This window comes from Corylus avellana, chromosome ca6, assembly GCF_901000735.1.
Source record: "Corylus avellana chromosome ca6, CavTom2PMs-1.0".
Taxonomy (NCBI): domain Eukaryota; kingdom Viridiplantae; phylum Streptophyta; class Magnoliopsida; order Fagales; family Betulaceae; genus Corylus; species Corylus avellana.
In genome coordinates, this window is record NC_081546.1 from 3,873,244 (window position 1) to 3,891,969 (window position 18,726).

At 36.0% G+C, this 18,726-nt stretch overlaps 3 protein-coding genes across 3 annotated transcripts; 2 read left to right on the top strand and 1 right to left on the bottom strand.

Annotated features, from left to right (window-relative positions):
• The first annotated feature begins 1,252 nt into the window (after positions 1-1,252).
• On the top strand, positions 1,253-6,234 carry LOC132184089 (UDP-rhamnose/UDP-galactose transporter 6). Its single transcript, XM_059597579.1, has 6 exons — positions 1,253-1,502; positions 2,005-2,259; positions 4,230-4,414; positions 4,504-4,704; positions 5,015-5,176; positions 5,662-6,234. The coding sequence occupies exons 2-6, from the start codon at positions 2,124-2,126 to the stop codon at positions 5,989-5,991; spliced, it is 1,014 nt and encodes a 337-aa protein (XP_059453562.1). The 5' UTR covers positions 1,253-1,502; positions 2,005-2,123; the 3' UTR covers positions 5,992-6,234.
• Positions 6,235-9,948: 3,714 nt separating this feature from the next.
• On the top strand, positions 9,949-13,817 carry LOC132184303 (UDP-rhamnose/UDP-galactose transporter 6-like). The gene is made up of 6 exons (XM_059597882.1): positions 9,949-10,203; positions 10,781-11,015; positions 11,837-12,021; positions 12,112-12,312; positions 12,667-12,828; positions 13,253-13,817. Exons 2-6 carry the CDS (start codon positions 10,892-10,894, stop codon positions 13,580-13,582), a joined length of 1,002 nt encoding a protein of 333 aa, XP_059453865.1. The 5' UTR covers positions 9,949-10,203; positions 10,781-10,891; the 3' UTR covers positions 13,583-13,817.
• A 1,946-nt stretch (positions 13,818-15,763) lies between these two features.
• LOC132185904 (small ribosomal subunit protein uS13z/uS13y/uS13x) lies at positions 15,764-17,872 on the bottom strand. The gene is made up of 4 exons (XM_059599717.1): positions 17,761-17,872; positions 17,472-17,632; positions 16,827-17,015; positions 15,764-16,073 (listed from the first exon to the last, which is right to left on the bottom strand). Exons 1-4 carry the CDS (start codon positions 17,761-17,763, stop codon positions 15,968-15,970), a joined length of 459 nt encoding a protein of 152 aa, XP_059455700.1. The 5' UTR covers positions 17,764-17,872; the 3' UTR covers positions 15,764-15,967.
• Between the last annotated feature and the right edge of the window lie 854 nt (positions 17,873-18,726).

The following is an 18,726-nucleotide window of genomic DNA, read 5'->3' on the forward strand; positions in this document are numbered from 1 at the left end:
CCTAATCATCACTTCTAAACACACACGATTAATTATAGGAAAAATTGTTAAATTAGTTTATGTGGTTTGAAGTTGTCGCAAATAATTTCAAGGGGTTTCAAAAGTGATAAATAATTTTATGAGGTATGCATGTGTAACAAATAACTCATTTTGTACAAATTTCAACAATTTTTTCTAACAAAATCATTATAAAGTTGTAAATTTACCTTTTGTTTTTTAAAAAATAATAATAATTGGTTTGGGCGGGTGCCGAGTGCCACCATTCTAGCCGATTATGGAGTTGTCAAATTACCCACACTCATAGGGGTTGTCGGCCAACTAGCACCAACCTAGACTACAAGTACAAGGACCAATTTAACAAATTTGCCTTAGTTATATCATGCTCTATTTGCTAGGAAAGGTGCATTTTTTTGGGTTAATTACCTTTAACCCTCCTCAACTATTACTCATTTACACACTGCCCCACGAACTATCACTTGTGACACTCATCCTCCTTCAAACACTAATCTTTAAAAAAAAAAAAAAAAAACCCTCTATTAATCAAGATCGTTAAAAGAGACGAAATATTGATCATATGCCATACATGTGTATTTTATAGATGTGAAAAATGACAAAAATATCTTGAGTTTAGAAACTAAATTTACTTACATACCTTTAAGGTTAACAAATTAAAAATAAAACAAATAATAGAAGAAGAAAAAAAGCTAAAAATTAAAAATCTGATAAAAATGCCACTCCAACACTTCGGTCCTAGGTGGTGACCGAATCAATTCAAGGGATGACTTGATCTCCCAAGTATTACTAGAGTAGCCAATCTAACCCTGAAATGGATCATCAACCCGCAACTGTGATTTTGGAGGTAGTCGATCGACCCTAAGGCGGCTCAATTACATGGGATGTCATGTCCACCAATCCAACTAGGGTAGTTCGATACTACCACTCTTTTGCTTTTTTTCTATTTTAAGTTTTGAAGTTTTCTTTTAGTTTTAAATTTGGAATTTTGTTTTTTTATTTGAGGATATTTATGCCATTTTACGTTTTTTAAAACGCATATATTCATGCAGGTGATCGAGAGTATTTAAGGATGTGGCCTAACGGAAGTTATGTTTTTTTTTTCCCAAGAAATAGCAGTTAAAGATAGTTAATTGACAATTGTGACGTGGTAGATGTACAAATAATTATTGATAGATGACGTATTTAACCATATATAAATCTAGTACAAGTAATCTAACCTTTGATTGGCTGGCGGCAGTACATCTCCAAGAGCACGAGCTCTTCATTGCCTAACAGAATCGCTGTGAAACTAGAAAAAACAGCAACGAAATTCCAGAAGAGCCAAAAAAAAGAAAAGAAAAAGGAAGCCCAAGGACGAAGAGCAAAAGAACTTCCAGACTCCCAACTCTCCTGTAACTGACTGCACCACAATCAGCGTGACACCACTTTCACTTTCGCCTCTGAAAGCTCTCACTCACGGCGCCACCTCGCTCGCTCTCGTTTCGCCGGTACGTTTCGAAACCAGACAATTGCGGTTCATTATGTGCTGCGTTATATTTGTACTCTTTTCTTTTATCGTAGATCTGTTTTGTGGTCGCTGAATTGGCTCCAATACTGAAGATTTTTGGATCCAAACGTGAGTTTGTGTCTAAATCTGGATCTGATTTTCCGAATTGTTTGCTTTCGCTAAGATTAAGTGTGGATTTTGCGCGATTGATCTGAATCCTTTAGGATCTGATTCTGATTGATGAGAAGTTTTTGTTATGGATCTGTGTAGTGCTATAAGTTCTATTGCTCTGTGATCCTTCTGAAATGAGCTTTAGGAAATGAAGTTTTTTTTTGTAGACTGATTTAAAAATTGGACGTGTTTGCGCTGAAGTCAACAGTCTATGATTAAACAAAGCAAAGTTAATTTTTCAAGCTTTTGGATGACCAGATAATGATTTTCAATATGTTCATACGGTAGTGATGCTGATAATATTCCGGATTTTTCCAATTTTATCTTTGTAGAGTACTTTGTTTCTAAGTGAGTGGAACTCTTGGACTTGATATGGATGTGGATGGATTTCATTATGGAAGCTGACTAGCTGAGGGATAAGGACTTTGCAGTGGTCAATTGTAAGAAGTACATGGTAATGGCTCCTTCTAGCAAGGCTGATGAGAAGGCTGCAGTTGATGCAGCCGCATGGATGTTCAATGTTGTCACTTCTGTTGGGATTATCATTGTCAATAAAGCTTTGATGGCTACATATGGCTTCAGTTTTGGTAAATTTCTGTCCTCTTTTTTTTTTTTAAAGTAGTTTTTTTCTCTTGATTTAATTTACCTTTTCCCGTTACATTCATCAGCACGCTTGAATATGGTTGCATGGTTATCTGTTAATTTTTTTAAGCAATGCCTTTGTGCACTTTAACGTTTTAATTCTCTCTTGCTAGTTTTTTTTTTTTATTTTAATTTAATTTAATTTTTGGTAGGTAAGGTTGTTCTATTTATCCTTTAAATAGTTTGCTGCAAGTAGATGCATTGGAGTTTGGGAATCTTATAACATGCTTTCAACTAACTTTCAGATGATGGATATCGTGTACTTCTGTTGGATTAGGTTAGGATTTTTCCCTTTTCATCATGTTCTTCCTGCTTTCTTTTTCGCTGTTCCTATTACCAACAGTTTCCTATAATAATTTTGGTCAGTGATCGTCGTTATTTTTGTATTACTTTCAGATTTTTTGGTATGAGTCCCTTTACCTATTTTTTTCTAAGTTGTCTTTATTGGTTTTGCTCTCCCTTAAGTTTCTAATGTCTGGACTGACTCCATCTTATACCGTGAGGACCCTGCTTGCTGGGACCTTCAAATAATCCCCCTTTCCTCATTTTATTTATTGTCCTTGTGTCCAAAAGTTGTTGCTCTTTATTGTTATATTTACCAGAGAGAACCTAAATAGCCAGAGGTCTGCTTGTGGAAAATTTTTTTGAGACAGTTTTAATTTTATTGGGTATCACATTCACTGCTTATATTTTAACTGAATTTCTCTAGTTTCATTACCTATTGACGTGGACATCAATCTTTAGACGAAACTTCATTAACTTATTTCTTCAGCCTCCCCCCTGCCTTGCTGAATTAGATTCCCTCTTTTAATTTTGTTTTTTAATGTATAAGTCCTATGTCAGTGGAAGCTCCAAGTCAGATATTGGAATTAATTTGTTTTTTTTTTCTTTTTCAAGCTATGGATATCTTTTGTTGTGTGTCTGGATTCTGCATTTCCTTGCAGTCTGGAATGACTAGTTTGTTAATTAGTTTTAATTTTAAGTAATTTGTGGTACAGTATTTCCATGCTTTTCTTCAACCTTTTTTTCCCCTCTCATCATGACAAATTATTGGCATCAGCTCAATGAAAGATTAGTCTTATTTCATGTTAGTTGTAAGTGACAAAGGCTTAAGGATATAGGCTTGGATGAGGGATTGATGATTAGATGTTTTGTATAGAAATGCTTTTGTCCTAATATCTAAAAATTAGTCAGAGCATGTTGGAAATGCTTGAAATGGATATATGGTTTCTGAGTGCTATGTGAACAATTTACTCAAATCAAACTAATGAGGAAACAATATGATCAGTCATGGGTAAGAAGCATGATGGGCCAATGAGTTTTGGCTCAAATGATACTTCCTCCCCTCTTGAGAATGGTGTGGAGGGTAAGGTCAAGACCCACTTGGTGTATGTGTGACTTACCAAACAAAAAACAAAAAGTTAATGATTTAGTACACGTAGTAGGTTTGGTTTTGCAAAGAATTTGATTGAGTGGTAGAAGTTGAAGGGATTGAAGGGGACTTGTGTGTGAGAACAATCTTCTAATAATCACTTAATTGATGGTCTAAGGAATATTAAGTAGAGTGATTATTAGAACTCTAGTGAAGACCAGATTTTGTTTAAGATTTGGGTTGCTAACAGTTGAGGCAGGAAGTAAGAGCATATGGGTTTGATGTATAGAGAAGTATAGAGAAATAAGCCATTAGACAGTGGATCTATAGGAGTGTAGTTGACCCGTAAATAGTTTGGATAAGGCTTGGATGGCGGTGGTGGTTGGTTGTTGATGGTGATGATATTTTCTTTAATGACCTTTGAGTTAATAAAACAGTGATTTTGTTGTCATTGGTAACAATTTTGAGAAAATTTCATAGCTATAAGGATGCTGGTCATCCGTTCGTCTGTTCACAGTTCTAAGTACTTGCTATCTTTTGCAGCTACAACATTAACTGGTTTGCATTTTGCAATGACAACTCTGATGACGCTTGTTCTAAGGTGGCTGGGATATGTCCAACCCTCTCATCTACCATTCCCAGAGCTTCTAAAATTTGTTATCTTTGCTAACTTCTCTATTGTTGGAATGAATGTTAGTCTAATGTGGAACTCTGTTGGATTCTATCAGGTAATTGTGTATGATTTTGGTTTAGGTTTTCATTCGGGTGATATATTCCAATGATTTTTAATGTTACGTATTCTCTACCTTATATGCAGATTGCTAAGTTGAGTATGATTCCCGTTTCCTGCCTTTTGGAAGTTGTGTTGGACAAAATTCGATACTCTAGAGACACAAAGCTAAGCATAGTAGTTGTTCTATTGGGTGTTGGTGTTTGCACTGTGACCGATGTGAGTGTTAATGCCAAAGGCTTCATTGCAGCCTTTATTGCAGTATGGAGCACTTCTCTGCAACAATATGTAAGATGACCATTCCTCTACACATACACTTGCAATTATCTGTATTTCTGCATGTATATAGTTACATATAATAGGATACAGACATTGTGTTCATTGGTGCATGTATGTATTTACCTGCATCTGCGTGATATCGTAATTTGAAGAATGTTTTCAACATTCTAAATTGTTATTATGTAGTAACTTTCGTTTGTTAAACTCATAAACAGAGTTGTCTAAAATTCTCTCTCCCCCCTCCTCCTCCTGCTAAATTCTGTCTATATTGTTTAGAAAGGCTTATCTTATTGCTTTGTCAAAAAATCTATGTATGCAGTATGTTCATTTTCTTCAAAGAAAGTATCAACTTAGCTCATTCAACCTGTTGGGACATACTGCTCCAGCGCAAGCTTCTTCGTTGCTGTTAGTAGGCCCCTTTCTAGATTATTGGTTGACAAACAAAAGAGTCTACGCTTACGACTATAATACAACGTCTTTGGTAAGTACAACAGCAATTTTTTCTTTGTCGTCTGTGATTATTATACAAAGTTATTGTTATTTTATCTTTATAATGTGTATATGAAAATTGCACTAACAGTTTTAAATTATCCTATTATGGGCAAAACATTAGTGTGGGCATATGCCGTCAGTTGTTTTTATGCAATTAAAAAGTATTTAATAATTTCCTCAAATTGTTTTAAAAAGTTTCTTGACTGCAAATGGAACTTCAAACATTGTTTTCGCAGCAATCTCTGGATCGATTATTTCATGCCAGAATGACGCACAAAATTGCTTTTAATATATGTTTTACTGTGTAGTTATTTTTATTTTAAGTGATCCTTTTCTGTAATTTTTTGCAGCTGTTTCTATATGTACACCCCTTTTATTTACATGCATAAAGGGGTGACTGTACTTTGCTTCTTACATATTCTGATTTTAATAGGATGATAACTCACAATTCCACCTATAACTTGGTCTTAACAGATATTTATAATTCTTTCGTGCACCATCGCCGTGGGGACGAACCTCAGCCAGTTTATATGCATCGGCAGATTTACAGCTGTCTCTTTCCAAGTACTTGGTCATATGAAGACAATCCTTGTTTTGATTTTGGGGTTCTTTTTCTTTGGGAAGGAAGGTCTCAATCTGCATGTGGTTTTGGGAATGGTCATAGCTGTAGTTGGAATGATTTGGTACGGCAACGCATCGTCTAAGCCCGGTGGAAAGGAGCGTCGGAGCCACTCACTCCCAACCGCCCGGCAACAAAAACACAGCGGCTTATCAGAATCCGGTGAGCTTGACGGGAAAGTGTAAGTGTTCCTTAGGAAAAATTGAGCATACAAAGGATTCCAGGAAGGTATTTGATCAATTGAGATTAGAAAACCACCCATCGGTTTTAATTATTTTCCAACTTTTTTGTAATTCCTAGTTTTATTTCTTGTTTTGAATTTTCCCCCTTCAGGGGAATGGATATTTCTGGATAGGTTTAGGTTACCTACAATTTTATTTTTTTTTCATGATTATATTTTATAGTAATCAATTTTTTTTAAAACCCAATATCGTACAATAGGATTTTCTGTTAAATTATAACATGAGTACATCACATACCATGCATGTGACCTTTTAACCACTGTTGGTCCGTTGTACCTCTCCTTTTAACATGTGTTTTGATCAAGACGAGTAATTCTATTTGTCACTCCTTATCACTCTCAAGTCTCATGCGGCGTAGTTTTCAAAACTAAAACATTAATCTAAATACACTAATATTATAGAGACCACACCACATAAAATTAGAGTGATAGCATAAGGTGACAAATAGAATTACTTGATCAAGATGGGTCATCTTTTTCTTCATAACATGCAGCCATTGTGAGAGCCCCTCCTAGAAACCCGCGACAAATCTAGCAAAATCAAAGCAAAGAAATCCACAACAGTTCTAGTGAAACCAGAGAAAAGAAACCACCAGACCGAGCAAAGACAGAAACCCACCGAAACCAAGGCCCCTTTACACGGTGAAAAAAGCGATGCAAGTACACGACATTCATAAGGATGCAAGTATTTCACCCTACGATCATACAACCAAGGCCTTCCCAACAAAACGTGACAAATCTTCATAGGAATTACATCACATCGCACCATGCCGACTCATGGTAATGTTTACCCAAGGAAAATGAAATGAAACATCTTGATTTTTAGAGGAAATTTTAATTTATGAACTACCTCTTGCGATATCACATTCATTTCGCTTACATTATCGATGATGAGGTTCAATGCCTTGCCATTATGCTCCACTCAAGTGTGAAAAATATTTGTTTAAAGCCACTCTTTATCGAAAAGTAAGGACGCACCCTGATTACATAGATCAATAGTTGGGACCCTTCTAAAAGTTCATGCCATCTTCAATCTTCATGTTTAAGTTTTGTGGATGTCGCCTACACTATCACCACATCATGCTTACGGACTTTACGAATGAAGACTTTAAGGATCAACCCGAGAAGCGCTCTCACTAAAGGTGTCACCTTGACATGCTAACGTTAGGTGTTCCAAGGGCTTCCACAGAGTACTATCACCTAATTCGTCATGTTGACATGTTGACGCAAAATGTTTCAGGGACTTTCAGAGAGCTTCGTCACCTAGATCATTAGCTAGTTGTGCTGACGTAGCTAGTTCCAGTGGATCTCTAGAGAGCTTCGTTACCAAAAACACCGTATGGTCTTGCTGACGCTGATGGCTACAAAAGACTTTCAGATAGTTCCATTACCATGACCCTCCCCTAGCCGTGATGACACTGATGAGCTAGCACTGGAAGTTAGCAATGAAACCCTAGTGACCATGTGGAATTAGGATCCTCTGGGGAATATCTAGTTAATTATATTAAATGAGTATTTTTGTTCTTTCAAAAAGTAAAAAGACAAAAATGCCTCTAAAGTATAACTAACTGAAATGAACTGGAGATGATCATGTTCCGATCATGTGCACGCACTTCACACCATTCTTATGCTGCACAGGATTTCTGCTTGGGTTGGATAAATTTTTGGGTGTTCTCTATATTCTATAAATACTTAAGGATGCTCCTCTAAGGTGAAGTAACATATCAAGAAACCATCTTAAACCCCCCTTGAGAGGGTACTTTGCTTCACCATTGTCGTGCCAGTAAAGGTTGTTTTGAGAAAATCAATTTTTTATTTTTTTTATTTTTTATTTTTATTGAGCGTTGAAAATCAAACCACATCCATTACACATTCTTCAACCATTTGAAGCCTACTGGTGGGTAGGTAAGCGAATTATGTGTGAAAAATTGGTAAATGAGGAGTTGGAGCCTATTGGGAAGATAGGAAGGCAAGCAGGAGCTTGACTACATATAGATTGTCTTAGTTTTATCATATTTTTACTGTGTATGTGATTTTCTGCGTTTGACTATTTCGGTATGGTTTTACTTTTAATGTATTCAAAAGATTTCTATTTTGTCAACAAAATCTTTGTATTGATTATTTGTGCAGATTGATTTTTTTTTTTAAATTGCTGCATAATCCTCGTTTGAATTTGCTGCATTATTGTGCACTTCTGAAAAGGGTTAGTTTTAAGTTTCTAGTCCTTTCAGAATGAGGTAATCCAGTCTTGAAAAGCATAGGGGTCTAGCTTCCCATGAAAATCAGGAACAATCCACTCGAACCATTCGATATTCCATATAGTCACCATGATGATCCATAAATAAATGGTGGTTCAATCATGGGTACTCAAGACATTTTTCATGTCTCATCAAGGGTAACTTTACCATTTTGTTAGTATAGGGAGTACTTCGGACACTTTGTAAGCAAGGATAGGAGTGCCTTGTTTGGGCATTTTTAATGGCTTCTTGGGGTAATTCGATTTTTTTTTTTTTTTTGATAAGATGTGGTAATTCGATTATTAAAGATAAATTTTTGTTTTCCTATATAATTCGATTACCACATCTTACCAAAAAAAAAAAAAAAATTCCTTCATTCAAATACCCCTTTAAGAAAAATATACAATTTTCATAATTGATACTTAAGAAACTACCAAACAAAAGAAAATATCTATCACTATATATTATTTTCATTGATGTCCATCCCTTTCTTGCCTAATCATCGCTTATAAACACACACGACTAATTATACAAAAAATTTTTAAATTAGTTTTCGTGGTTTGAGGTTGTCACAAATAATTTCATGGCGTTTCAAAAATGATAAATAATTTCATATGGTATATTAGTGTAACAAATAACTCACTTCGTACAAATTTTAACAATTATTTCCAACATAATCATTAAACTAACAAATTTACCCTAAAAATTATTTTTTTTTTGAAAAAGGTTTGAGCTAGTGCCGGGTGCCACCGTTCTAGCCGATTATGAGATGGTTGAACTACCCACATAGTCATATAGGTGGTCGGCCAATTAGCACCAACCCAAACTACAAGAACCAATGTAACAATTTTACCTTAATTGTATCATCCTCTACTTGTTAGGAAATGTACATTTTTTAGGATTAATTTCCTTTAACCTTCTTCAACTATAACTCATTTACACATTGCTCCCACGAAATACTACTTTAGAGGTATTTAAGTAAATTTAGTTTCTAAACTCAAGGTATTTTGATCATTTCACATCTAAAAAACACATGGGCATGGCTCATGATCAATATTTCGTCCATTTTAACGATTTTGACTAACATATAGTTTTTTTTTTTTTTTTTGCTAACGATTAGTATTTGAAGGGGTTGGAGAAAATACCACTCCAACACTTGGATCTTAAGTGGTAACTGAACCAACCCAAGGAATGGCTTAACCACCCCATGTGTTTCGAAGGTAGTCAATCTACTCCGAAGTGGATCAACCACCCCCATGTGATTGGAGGTAGTCGATCAACCCCCTAGGGGGTGGCTCAAGTGCATGGGGTGGCCACCCTAGTAGTTGTCGATGACCACCGCTCTTTTTGTTTTGTTTTTGTTTTGGTTTTTTGATTTTTAAGTTTAAGTTTTCTTTTAGTTTTAAATTTTGTAGTTTTTTATTGGAGGATACTTCTGTCAATTTACGTTTTTTAAACGAATATATTTATGCAGGTGATCGAGATTATTTAAGGCGGGGACCTAACGGAAAGTATTCGTATATGTTTTTTTCCAAGAAATAGCAGTTAAAGATAGTTAATTGACAATTGTGACGGGGTAGATGTACAAAGAAGTGGTAGATGACGTATTTAGCCCTATATAAATCTAGTATAAGTAATCTAACCTTTGATTGGCTGGCGGCAACACATCTCCACGAGCACGAGTTCCTCATTGCCTAACGGAATTGCGCTCTCTCAAACTAGAAAAAACAGCAACGAAATTCAAGAAGGAAGAGCCAAAAAAAAGAAGCCCAAGACGAAGAGCAAAAGAACTTCCAGACTCCCAAGCTCCCTCCAACTCTCCTGTAACTGAATGCACCACAATCAGCGTGGCACCACTTCCACTTTCGCCTCTGAAAGCTCTCACTCACAGTGCCACCTCGCTCGCTCTCGTTTCGCCGGTACGTTTCGAAACCGGACAATTACGGTTCATTATGTGCTGCGATCATATTTGTACTCTTTTCTTTTATCGTAGATCTGTTTTGTGGTCGCTGAATTGGCTCCAACAGTGAAGATTTTTGGATCCAATTGTGATTTTGTGTCTAAATCTGGATCTGATTTTTCGAATTGTTTGCTTTCACTAAGATTAAGTGTGAATTTTGCGCGATTGATCTGAATCCTTTAGGATCTGATTCTGATTGATGAGAAGTTTTTGTTATGGATCTGTGTAATACTATAAGTTCTATTGCTCTGTGATCCTTCTGAAATGAGCTTTAGGAAATGAAGTTTTGTTTTGTAGACTGATTTAAAAATTGGACGTGTTTGCACTGAAGTCAACAGTCTATGATTAAACAAAGCAGAGTTAATTTTTCAAGCTTTTGGATGACCAGATAATGATTTTCAATATGTTCATACGGTAGTGATGCTGATAATATTCCGGAATCACAATAGCTGTTGAAATTTCAAAATTTTATTCAATTTTCGGTTATTTTTCAATTCAGCGAATTTTCTTACTTTTTTCCAATTTTATCTTTGTAGAGTACTTTGTTTCTAAGTGATTGGAACTCTTGGACTTGATATGGATGTGGCTGGATTTCATTACGGAAGCTGAGGGATAAGGACTTTACAGTGATCAATTGTAGGAAATACATGGTAATGGCTCCTTCTGACAAGGCTAGAGTTGATGCAGCCGCATGGATGTTCAATGTTGTCACTTCTGTTGGGATTATCATTGTCAATAAAGCTTTGATGGCTACATATGGCTTCAGTTTTGGTAAATTTCTGTCCTTTTTTTTTTTTTTTTTTTAAAGTAGTTTTTTTCTCTTGATTTAATTTGCCTTTTCCCTTTACATTCATCAGCACGCTTGAATATGGTTGCATGGTTATCTATTAATTTTTTAAGCATTGCCTTTGTGCACTTTAAAGTTTTAATTCTCTCTTGTTAGTTCTTTTTCTCATCTTTTTTCTTAATTTAATTTTTAGTAGGTAAGTTTGTTCTATTTATCCTTTAAATAGTTTGCTGCAAGTAGTTGCATTGGAGTTTGGGAATCTTATCCCATGCTTTCAACAAACTTTCAGATGATGGATATAGTGTACTTTTGTTGGATTAGGTTAGGACTTTCCCTTTTCATCTTCTTCCTGCTGTCTTAGTACACGTACTAGGTTTGGTTTTGCAAAGAATTTGATTGATTGGTAGAAGGTGAAGGGATTGTAGGGGACTTGTGTGTGAGAACAATCTTCTAATAATCCCATTAATTGATGGTCTAAGGAATATTAGGTAGACTGATTACAAGAGCTCTACTAAAGACCAGAAGTTTAAGATTTGGGTTGCTAACATTTGAGACAGGAATTAAGAGCGCATGGGTTTGAAGTAGAGAGAAATAAGTCATTAGACAGTGGTTCAGTAGGAGTGTAGTTGACCCGTAAATAGTTTGGATAAGGCTTGGATGGCAGTGGTGGTGGTTTGTTGTTGATGGTGATGATGTTTCTTTAATGACCTTTGAGTTCATAAAACATTGATTTTGTTGTCATTGGTAACAATTTGGAGAAAATGTTCTTCTGTTCACAGTTCTAAGTCATTGCTATTGTTTGCAGCGACAACATTAACTGGTTTGCATTTCGCAATGACAACTCTGATGACGCTTGTTCTAAGGTGGCTGGGATATGTCCAACCCTCTCATCTACCATTCTCAGAGCTTCTAAAATTTGTTATCTTTGCTAACTTCTCTATTGTTGGAAGTAATGTTAGTCTAATGTGGAACTCTGTTGGATTCTATCAGGTAATTGTGTATGATTTCAGTTTAGGTTTTCATTCTGGCGATCTATTCCAATGACTTTTGAATGTTACAAATTCTCTACTTTATATGCAGATTGCTAAGTTGAGTATGATTCCCGTTTCCTGCCTTTTGGAAGTTGTGTTGGACAAAATTCAATACTCTAGAGACACAAAGCTAAGCATAGTAGTTGTTCTACTGGGTGTTGGTGTTTGCACTGTGACCGATGTGAGTGTTAATGCCAAAGGCTTCATTGCAGCCTTTATTGCAGTATGGAGCACTTCTCTGCAACAATATGTAAGTTGACCACTCCTCTACACGTACACTTGCAATTATCTGTATTTCTGCATGTATATAGTTAAATATAATAGGATCCACAATATTTTTTTTGATAAGTAATAGGATCCACAATATTTAGACTGACATTGTTTTCATTGGTGCATGTATGTATTTACCTGCATCTGCATGATATTGTACTTTGATGAATGTTTTCAACATTCTAAATTGTAATTATGTAGCAACTCTCTTTTGTTAAACTCATAAACAGAGTTGTCTAAAATTCTCTCTCCCCCCTCCTCCTGCTGCTAAATTCTGTCTATATTGTTTAGAAAGGCTTATCTTATTGCTTTGTCAAAAAATCTATGTATGCAGTATGTTCATTTTCTTCAAAGAAAGTATCAACTTAGCTCATTCAGCCTGTTGGGACATACTGCTCCAGTGCAAGCTTCTTCGTTGCTGTTAGTAGGCCCCTTTCTAGATTATTGGTTGACAAACAAAAGAGTCTACGCATACGACTATAATACAACGTCTTTGGTAAGTACAACAGCAATTTTTGCTTTGTCTTCTGTGATTCTTATACAAAGTTATTGCTGTTTTATCTTTATAATGTGCATATGAAAATTGCACCAACAGTTTTAAATTATCCTAATTATGGGCAAAACATTAGTGTTTTATGCAATTAAAAAGTATTTAATAATTTCCTCAAATTGTTTGAAAAAGTTTCTTGACTGCAAATGGAACTTCAAACATTATTTTCGCAGCAATCTCTCGATCGATTATTTCATGCCAAATGACCCACAAATGTGCCTTTTTAATTGGTGGTGTTGGTCCACATGACTTACGTACACCCCTTTTATTTACATGCATAAAGGGGTGACTGTACTCTGCTTCTGTCTTACATATTCTTATTTGAATAGGATGATAACTCACAATTCCACCTATAACTTGGTCTTAACAGATATTTATAATTCTTTCGTGCACTATCGCCGTGGGGACAAACCTCAGCCAGTTTATATGCATTGGCAGATTTTCAGCTGTCTCTTTCCAAGTAATTGGTCATATGAAGACAATCCTTGTTTTGATTATGGGATTCTTTTTCTTCGGGAAAGAAGGTCTCAATCTGCATGTAGTTTTGGGAATGGTCATAGCTGTAGCTGGAATGATTTGGTACGGCAACGCATCGTCTAAGCCCGGTGGAAAGGAGCGTCGGAGCCACTCACTCCCTACCACCCGGCAACAAAAACACAGCGGCTTAGCAGAATCCGGTGAGCTTAATGAGAAAGAGTAAGCGTTCCTTAGGAAAAATTGAGCATACAAAGAATTCCAGGAAGGTATTTGATTAATTGAGATTAGAAAACCACCCATCGGTTTTAATTATTTTCGAACTTTTTTGTAATTCCTGGTTTCATTTCTTGTTTTGAATTTCCCCCTTCAGGGGAATGGATATTTCTGGATAGGCTTAGGTTACAAACAAAAATATATATATATTTTTTCATGATTATATTTTATAGTAATCAATATTTTTTGTGCTATTTACTTCCAAACCATGTTTACCGACGATATTATTTCTTCTGACCCACCATTATTGAATATTCCCATCAAAAGTAGAACCTTAAAGCCAATTCAACCATTTCAGCTTTAGTAATTTAGGATCAAGCTTGAGTTTCAACAAATTAATAAGCTGTTCAAGTAGCTTATCAATGACGTGCCTGTTAACCTTTATGCTAATATGGAGAAAGCAACCCTAGAATAATTCGGCTTATTCCTTTTTGGATATTAATTTTTGAATTAATATTCCCATCCGTAATTCAGTCTTTTTTGTGACACTAAGCTTTATTTACATTATAATAAGGCTAGTAGCTACTGCTATAAGTTGTATATATGAATGACTTCATCTAATATATATATATGATCGTACTGATCCAACTAGAAGTAGAACAATGTTTTCTTTATAACAAAGCTTATATAAGCTAAAGGTTCAAAAAATTAATCACATCTTTTAATTGTCAAAGTAAAAATTTTCATACTTTTGATTAGGGTTGCAAAAACCTGCCCACCTAACTTTCAACTCTTGCGGATCGGCTTTTTTCAAAAGTAGGTCAAATGTTAGATAACATTTTGAATTTATCGTCCTCAATGGCCCTTTGCTGTATTTAACCACCCTCCGCTATCGTCCTTGGTAACCTTCCACCGTCTATAGCCTCCATCCACCTTTGGGTTGGCCAGTAGGAGGTTGGGTCAAGCAGTGGTCAATGGTCGGCTAGGGTGGACGGTGGCTAGAGATGGTGGAAGGCCGCTAGATATGGCTGCCAATGGTTAGATGATGGCTGGTGGTGGGCTAGGCTCGGTGGTGGTGGTTAGTGATTAAAAAAGTCGAGCAATGGGTTAGACTAGACGGTAGCCGATGGTGAGCAATGATCTAGTGATCGCAGCCATTATATAGCACGTTGGGGGTAGCATCAAGCATTAGGAGTGATCACACCAAGCCATATGGATGGGCCGGAGGTGGTGCAACCACCTATGGATGGAGTCCATAATGAAAATGACATGATTTTTTTGAAATATTATTTTACATTTATTCTATTTTTGGAGAATACCTACTCTCCTTTTTCAAATGAATAATTATTAAAAATAGTTATTTCAAGTAATGGTGGCAAAATCAATTAACAAAATAGTTATTTGATTTCCAAGTCTATTCATACGTACCAACCATGCCCTACCAGTTGAAAACACAAAGTAGGAGTATTTTTTTTTTTTGTAACAAAGTGGGAGTATTTAAGTTGATGAAGAGGTTATAAAAGTAAATTTATTTTATTTTTCTTTTACCGATGATTCATATGCACTCAATAAGGTCCCATCAATGCTTGATTATTACTTGTCTGCCAAAGTTTTCCATATAGACTAGCTAACTAGACGAGGACCATATTCATAATCGAATTGCAACATCATTTTGGTGTTTACAGGTTAGGGTGGTTATGGAAATAAGATATTCTATTCTTTCCAAATATTTTTCCTCACAAATTAGTTTTCAAGTGATGCATCATCTTCCTATAAAAATGCATTACTCATTACCCAAACCTAATAGAACGGGTTTGACGCTTGTAAGAGCCAAGTACGAACTTTCAAGTCTACCACAAACAGCATACTTTGGTCTCCAAAGCTAAACAATCGTAAACCATCATCCATCGAAGATTGAGTTTTGTTTTCCCAAGTATTTCTGAAAGAGTAAGAGAAACATAAGACTTATGTGCATACTCTGAAATCCAACCCAAAAGCAATATTCTCACTCCCAAGATAAATGCTCAAACCCTCGTGTCTATCTTTTAACGAGAGGTATTCATCCGTATAATTGGAAGATTGCTTTTGTTTTCGCCGAGTAAATTTGAGAAGAAAGGAGGATGACACCCACAAGCAAATTCCAAACTTAAAAAAAGGTATTCTCACTCCCGGGACAACTTTGACAGCCAAATTAGACAGAACCATAGAAGAACCAAAATTGAGCAAATGAGAACACTAATAGGGCTACAAGGTTCAAAACCCAACCATAGTGAAACATCCAACCACAACCACAGAACAAAAACTCTAATAATGTCTAATCAAACATGTTAAATAACAAAAAACCTGGCTTGCCCAACCATATATTTAATTGTTTAAAACAAAGAAAGAAAAAAGCTCAACGCTTCTTAGAGACACCAACGGTCTTCCCCCTGCGGCCTGTGGTCTTGGTGTGCTGGCCACGAACACGAAGACCCCAGTAGTGCCTTAGACCACGATGGTTCCTGCATAAGAGTCTCAACGTCAGCTCAATCCTAGTAAAAGTTGAATTGCAACCTTTTATCAACAGAAACTGAATTCCTGTACCAGAAATGGGTTTCTTTTTTGCTAACAGCCCATAATCATATTTAAGTGATTAAACAAATTTGTTCAATGAACCTAACTGCACTGGCAACCATATTTATCACTATACCTATATTCATGACATGCTTTCAAGAAAGCAACTACCATAGTTCTTCAGAGTCCGAGATCAACTATTTTGCACATAATACGAATGTCTCACACTACGCCGTATGGTTGCTAACCTCTCAAATTCTGATTATATTGAGGGTGGTAATTATTCTCCAGCAATATACCAAACATCAATCACGTAATTTGTTGCATTTGCTTTGCTTTTAGAAAGACTTGCTTAGAATAGGATCAATATGTAGAGAAGTAACTCCATGAGTTCCACAGGGCTCACCTTGACTACCTAACAATAACATTAAAGAGAAAGCAGACACTCATCCACAAATACAAGAGACCTAGCTGGAGAGTGTCTTGGGTGCTGTAGTTGTAACTTGCATTATTTCTAGCCTTTCAGTAAATTGTGTGACCGCAAGTGGTAAGGACCAAAAGCGGACCACTGGTGTGTAACTAGAGAAAATAGAAGTCAAATGTACAAGATAATTGTTTTTCCGTATCCATAAATTTGAATTCTCTGCAAATGCCTCATATTACCATATAAAAGTATGAATACAAAAGAGTGTTATAGTTACCTAATCTTCTTCAACCGTTCCAAATCATCTCTCAACTTCATGTCCAATGCATTGGACACCACCTGAGAGTACTTCCCGTCCTTGTAATCCTTCTTCCTATTCAAAAACCAGTCTGGGATTTTGAACTGCCGAGGGTTGGCAACAATAGTCATGAGATTGTCCAGCTCAGCAGCAGTTAGCTCACCAGCTCTGACAATAACATCATTATAACAAACAAATCAACACAGGTATGAATTAGCTACGTTTATCTTAGAATAAACGCACATTGGACACACGACAAGTTGAAGACAGAGAAATTACCAACCAAGCAGATATTCAACAAGATACAAATCCCATAAATGAAATGCCCCATCTAATTCATGATCCAAAAGGAGCTATTTGACATCTAATTTCGCCTTCAATAAAATTATATCAATCCAAGTCCTTAAATTGTTATAAAACCATCATTTCATGAACAGATAGATACACCATATAAGTATTTCCATTAACAATTCTAAACAACTAGCTAAAACCTTCCTAGCTCCAAAACCCAAATCTCATAGTCATCGAGTGAAACGAAAATCCCCAAGCAACACACAAGAAACAAACATGTTAAATTAAATCCATTTTCCGACAGAAGTGGGAGAGAGAGAGAGAGAGAGGAACCTCTTGTTCATGTCTACGTCGGCCTTCTTGCAGACGATGTTGGCGAAGCGGCGGCCGATACCTTTGATGGAGGTAAGAGCGAACATTATCTTCTGCTTTCCGTCCACGTTCGTATTGAGGACACGCAGAATGTGCTGGAACTCCTCATTGGCCACCAGAGACTGCGGTTTCCCCCACCACCAGATACATCAGAAATCCACATCCAAATCCAAATCCAAATCCACACACTCACATGCACATACAAAATTAACCACAAAACAGAGCAAAAATTTGAGTTTTAAGTTCTTACCATTTTGAACTTGCAGAGACGGAGCCTGCGAGAGAGAGGATTCGGAGGCAGAAAGCGAAGCTGCGCGGGAGGTCTGAGGTTAGGTTTTCGGCTTCCTTCTTATGTTATATACTGTGACGCGGCAGCCTACTTCGCATTCCTTGTTAGGGTTTTGTTACTTTTGCTCCGCTTGGACGATTTTGCCCTCCATTGGATTTAAAAAAATAATAATAATTATATAGTTTTATAAATATGAAATTCAACCAATACTAACAACAAAACAAGAGTACACGGCCTGTCAAAAAAAGCCCACAAAAAAAAAAAAAAAAAAAAAAAATGCTATTATGGGGATTTTACCACTTCTAGGCAAAGATTTAAAATGAATACAAATGTTTTAAGGATATCTCAATCGGTTAGAGACCACGCCTTACAAAGCGAAGGTAACTACTTCGAATCTCGTTCTTTCCTCTTGTTTAAACATGTCAAAAAAATAAAAGGAATACAAATATGTTAAAAAATAAGCTGCTAATTGAAGTTGAATCGGGGATAGTGTGGCTCAATACGCTATCTTGTGAGCACAAAAGTTTGCATTCGTCTCAATCTTGGTGACAGTTCAATTGTCAAAGGAGCTGAGAAAGACCAAATATATCAGAAATAATGAGATAATTCTCCATTGATATGAGGTTGTTGGAGGTTAAGAATGACAAATAAAGAGTCCCCCAATAATATGCTGGCATTGTTTTGCTTGGGCTGATTGAACAGCATGGGCTGTTTTACTGAAGAAATGAAAGATTTGTTCATGTTTACTTCCTGTCCAGACCAGCTTGCAAGCTTGCATAACAATTAAGCAAAGCACCCCGCTTCTTTTTCTTTTTCTTTTTTTTAATATATATATTGCTTTTATTAAGTAATAATTAGTGAAATTATATTTTTGTTTAATTTAACCTATGAGTTGTTATAATATAACTATTTATCCTAAAATACTTC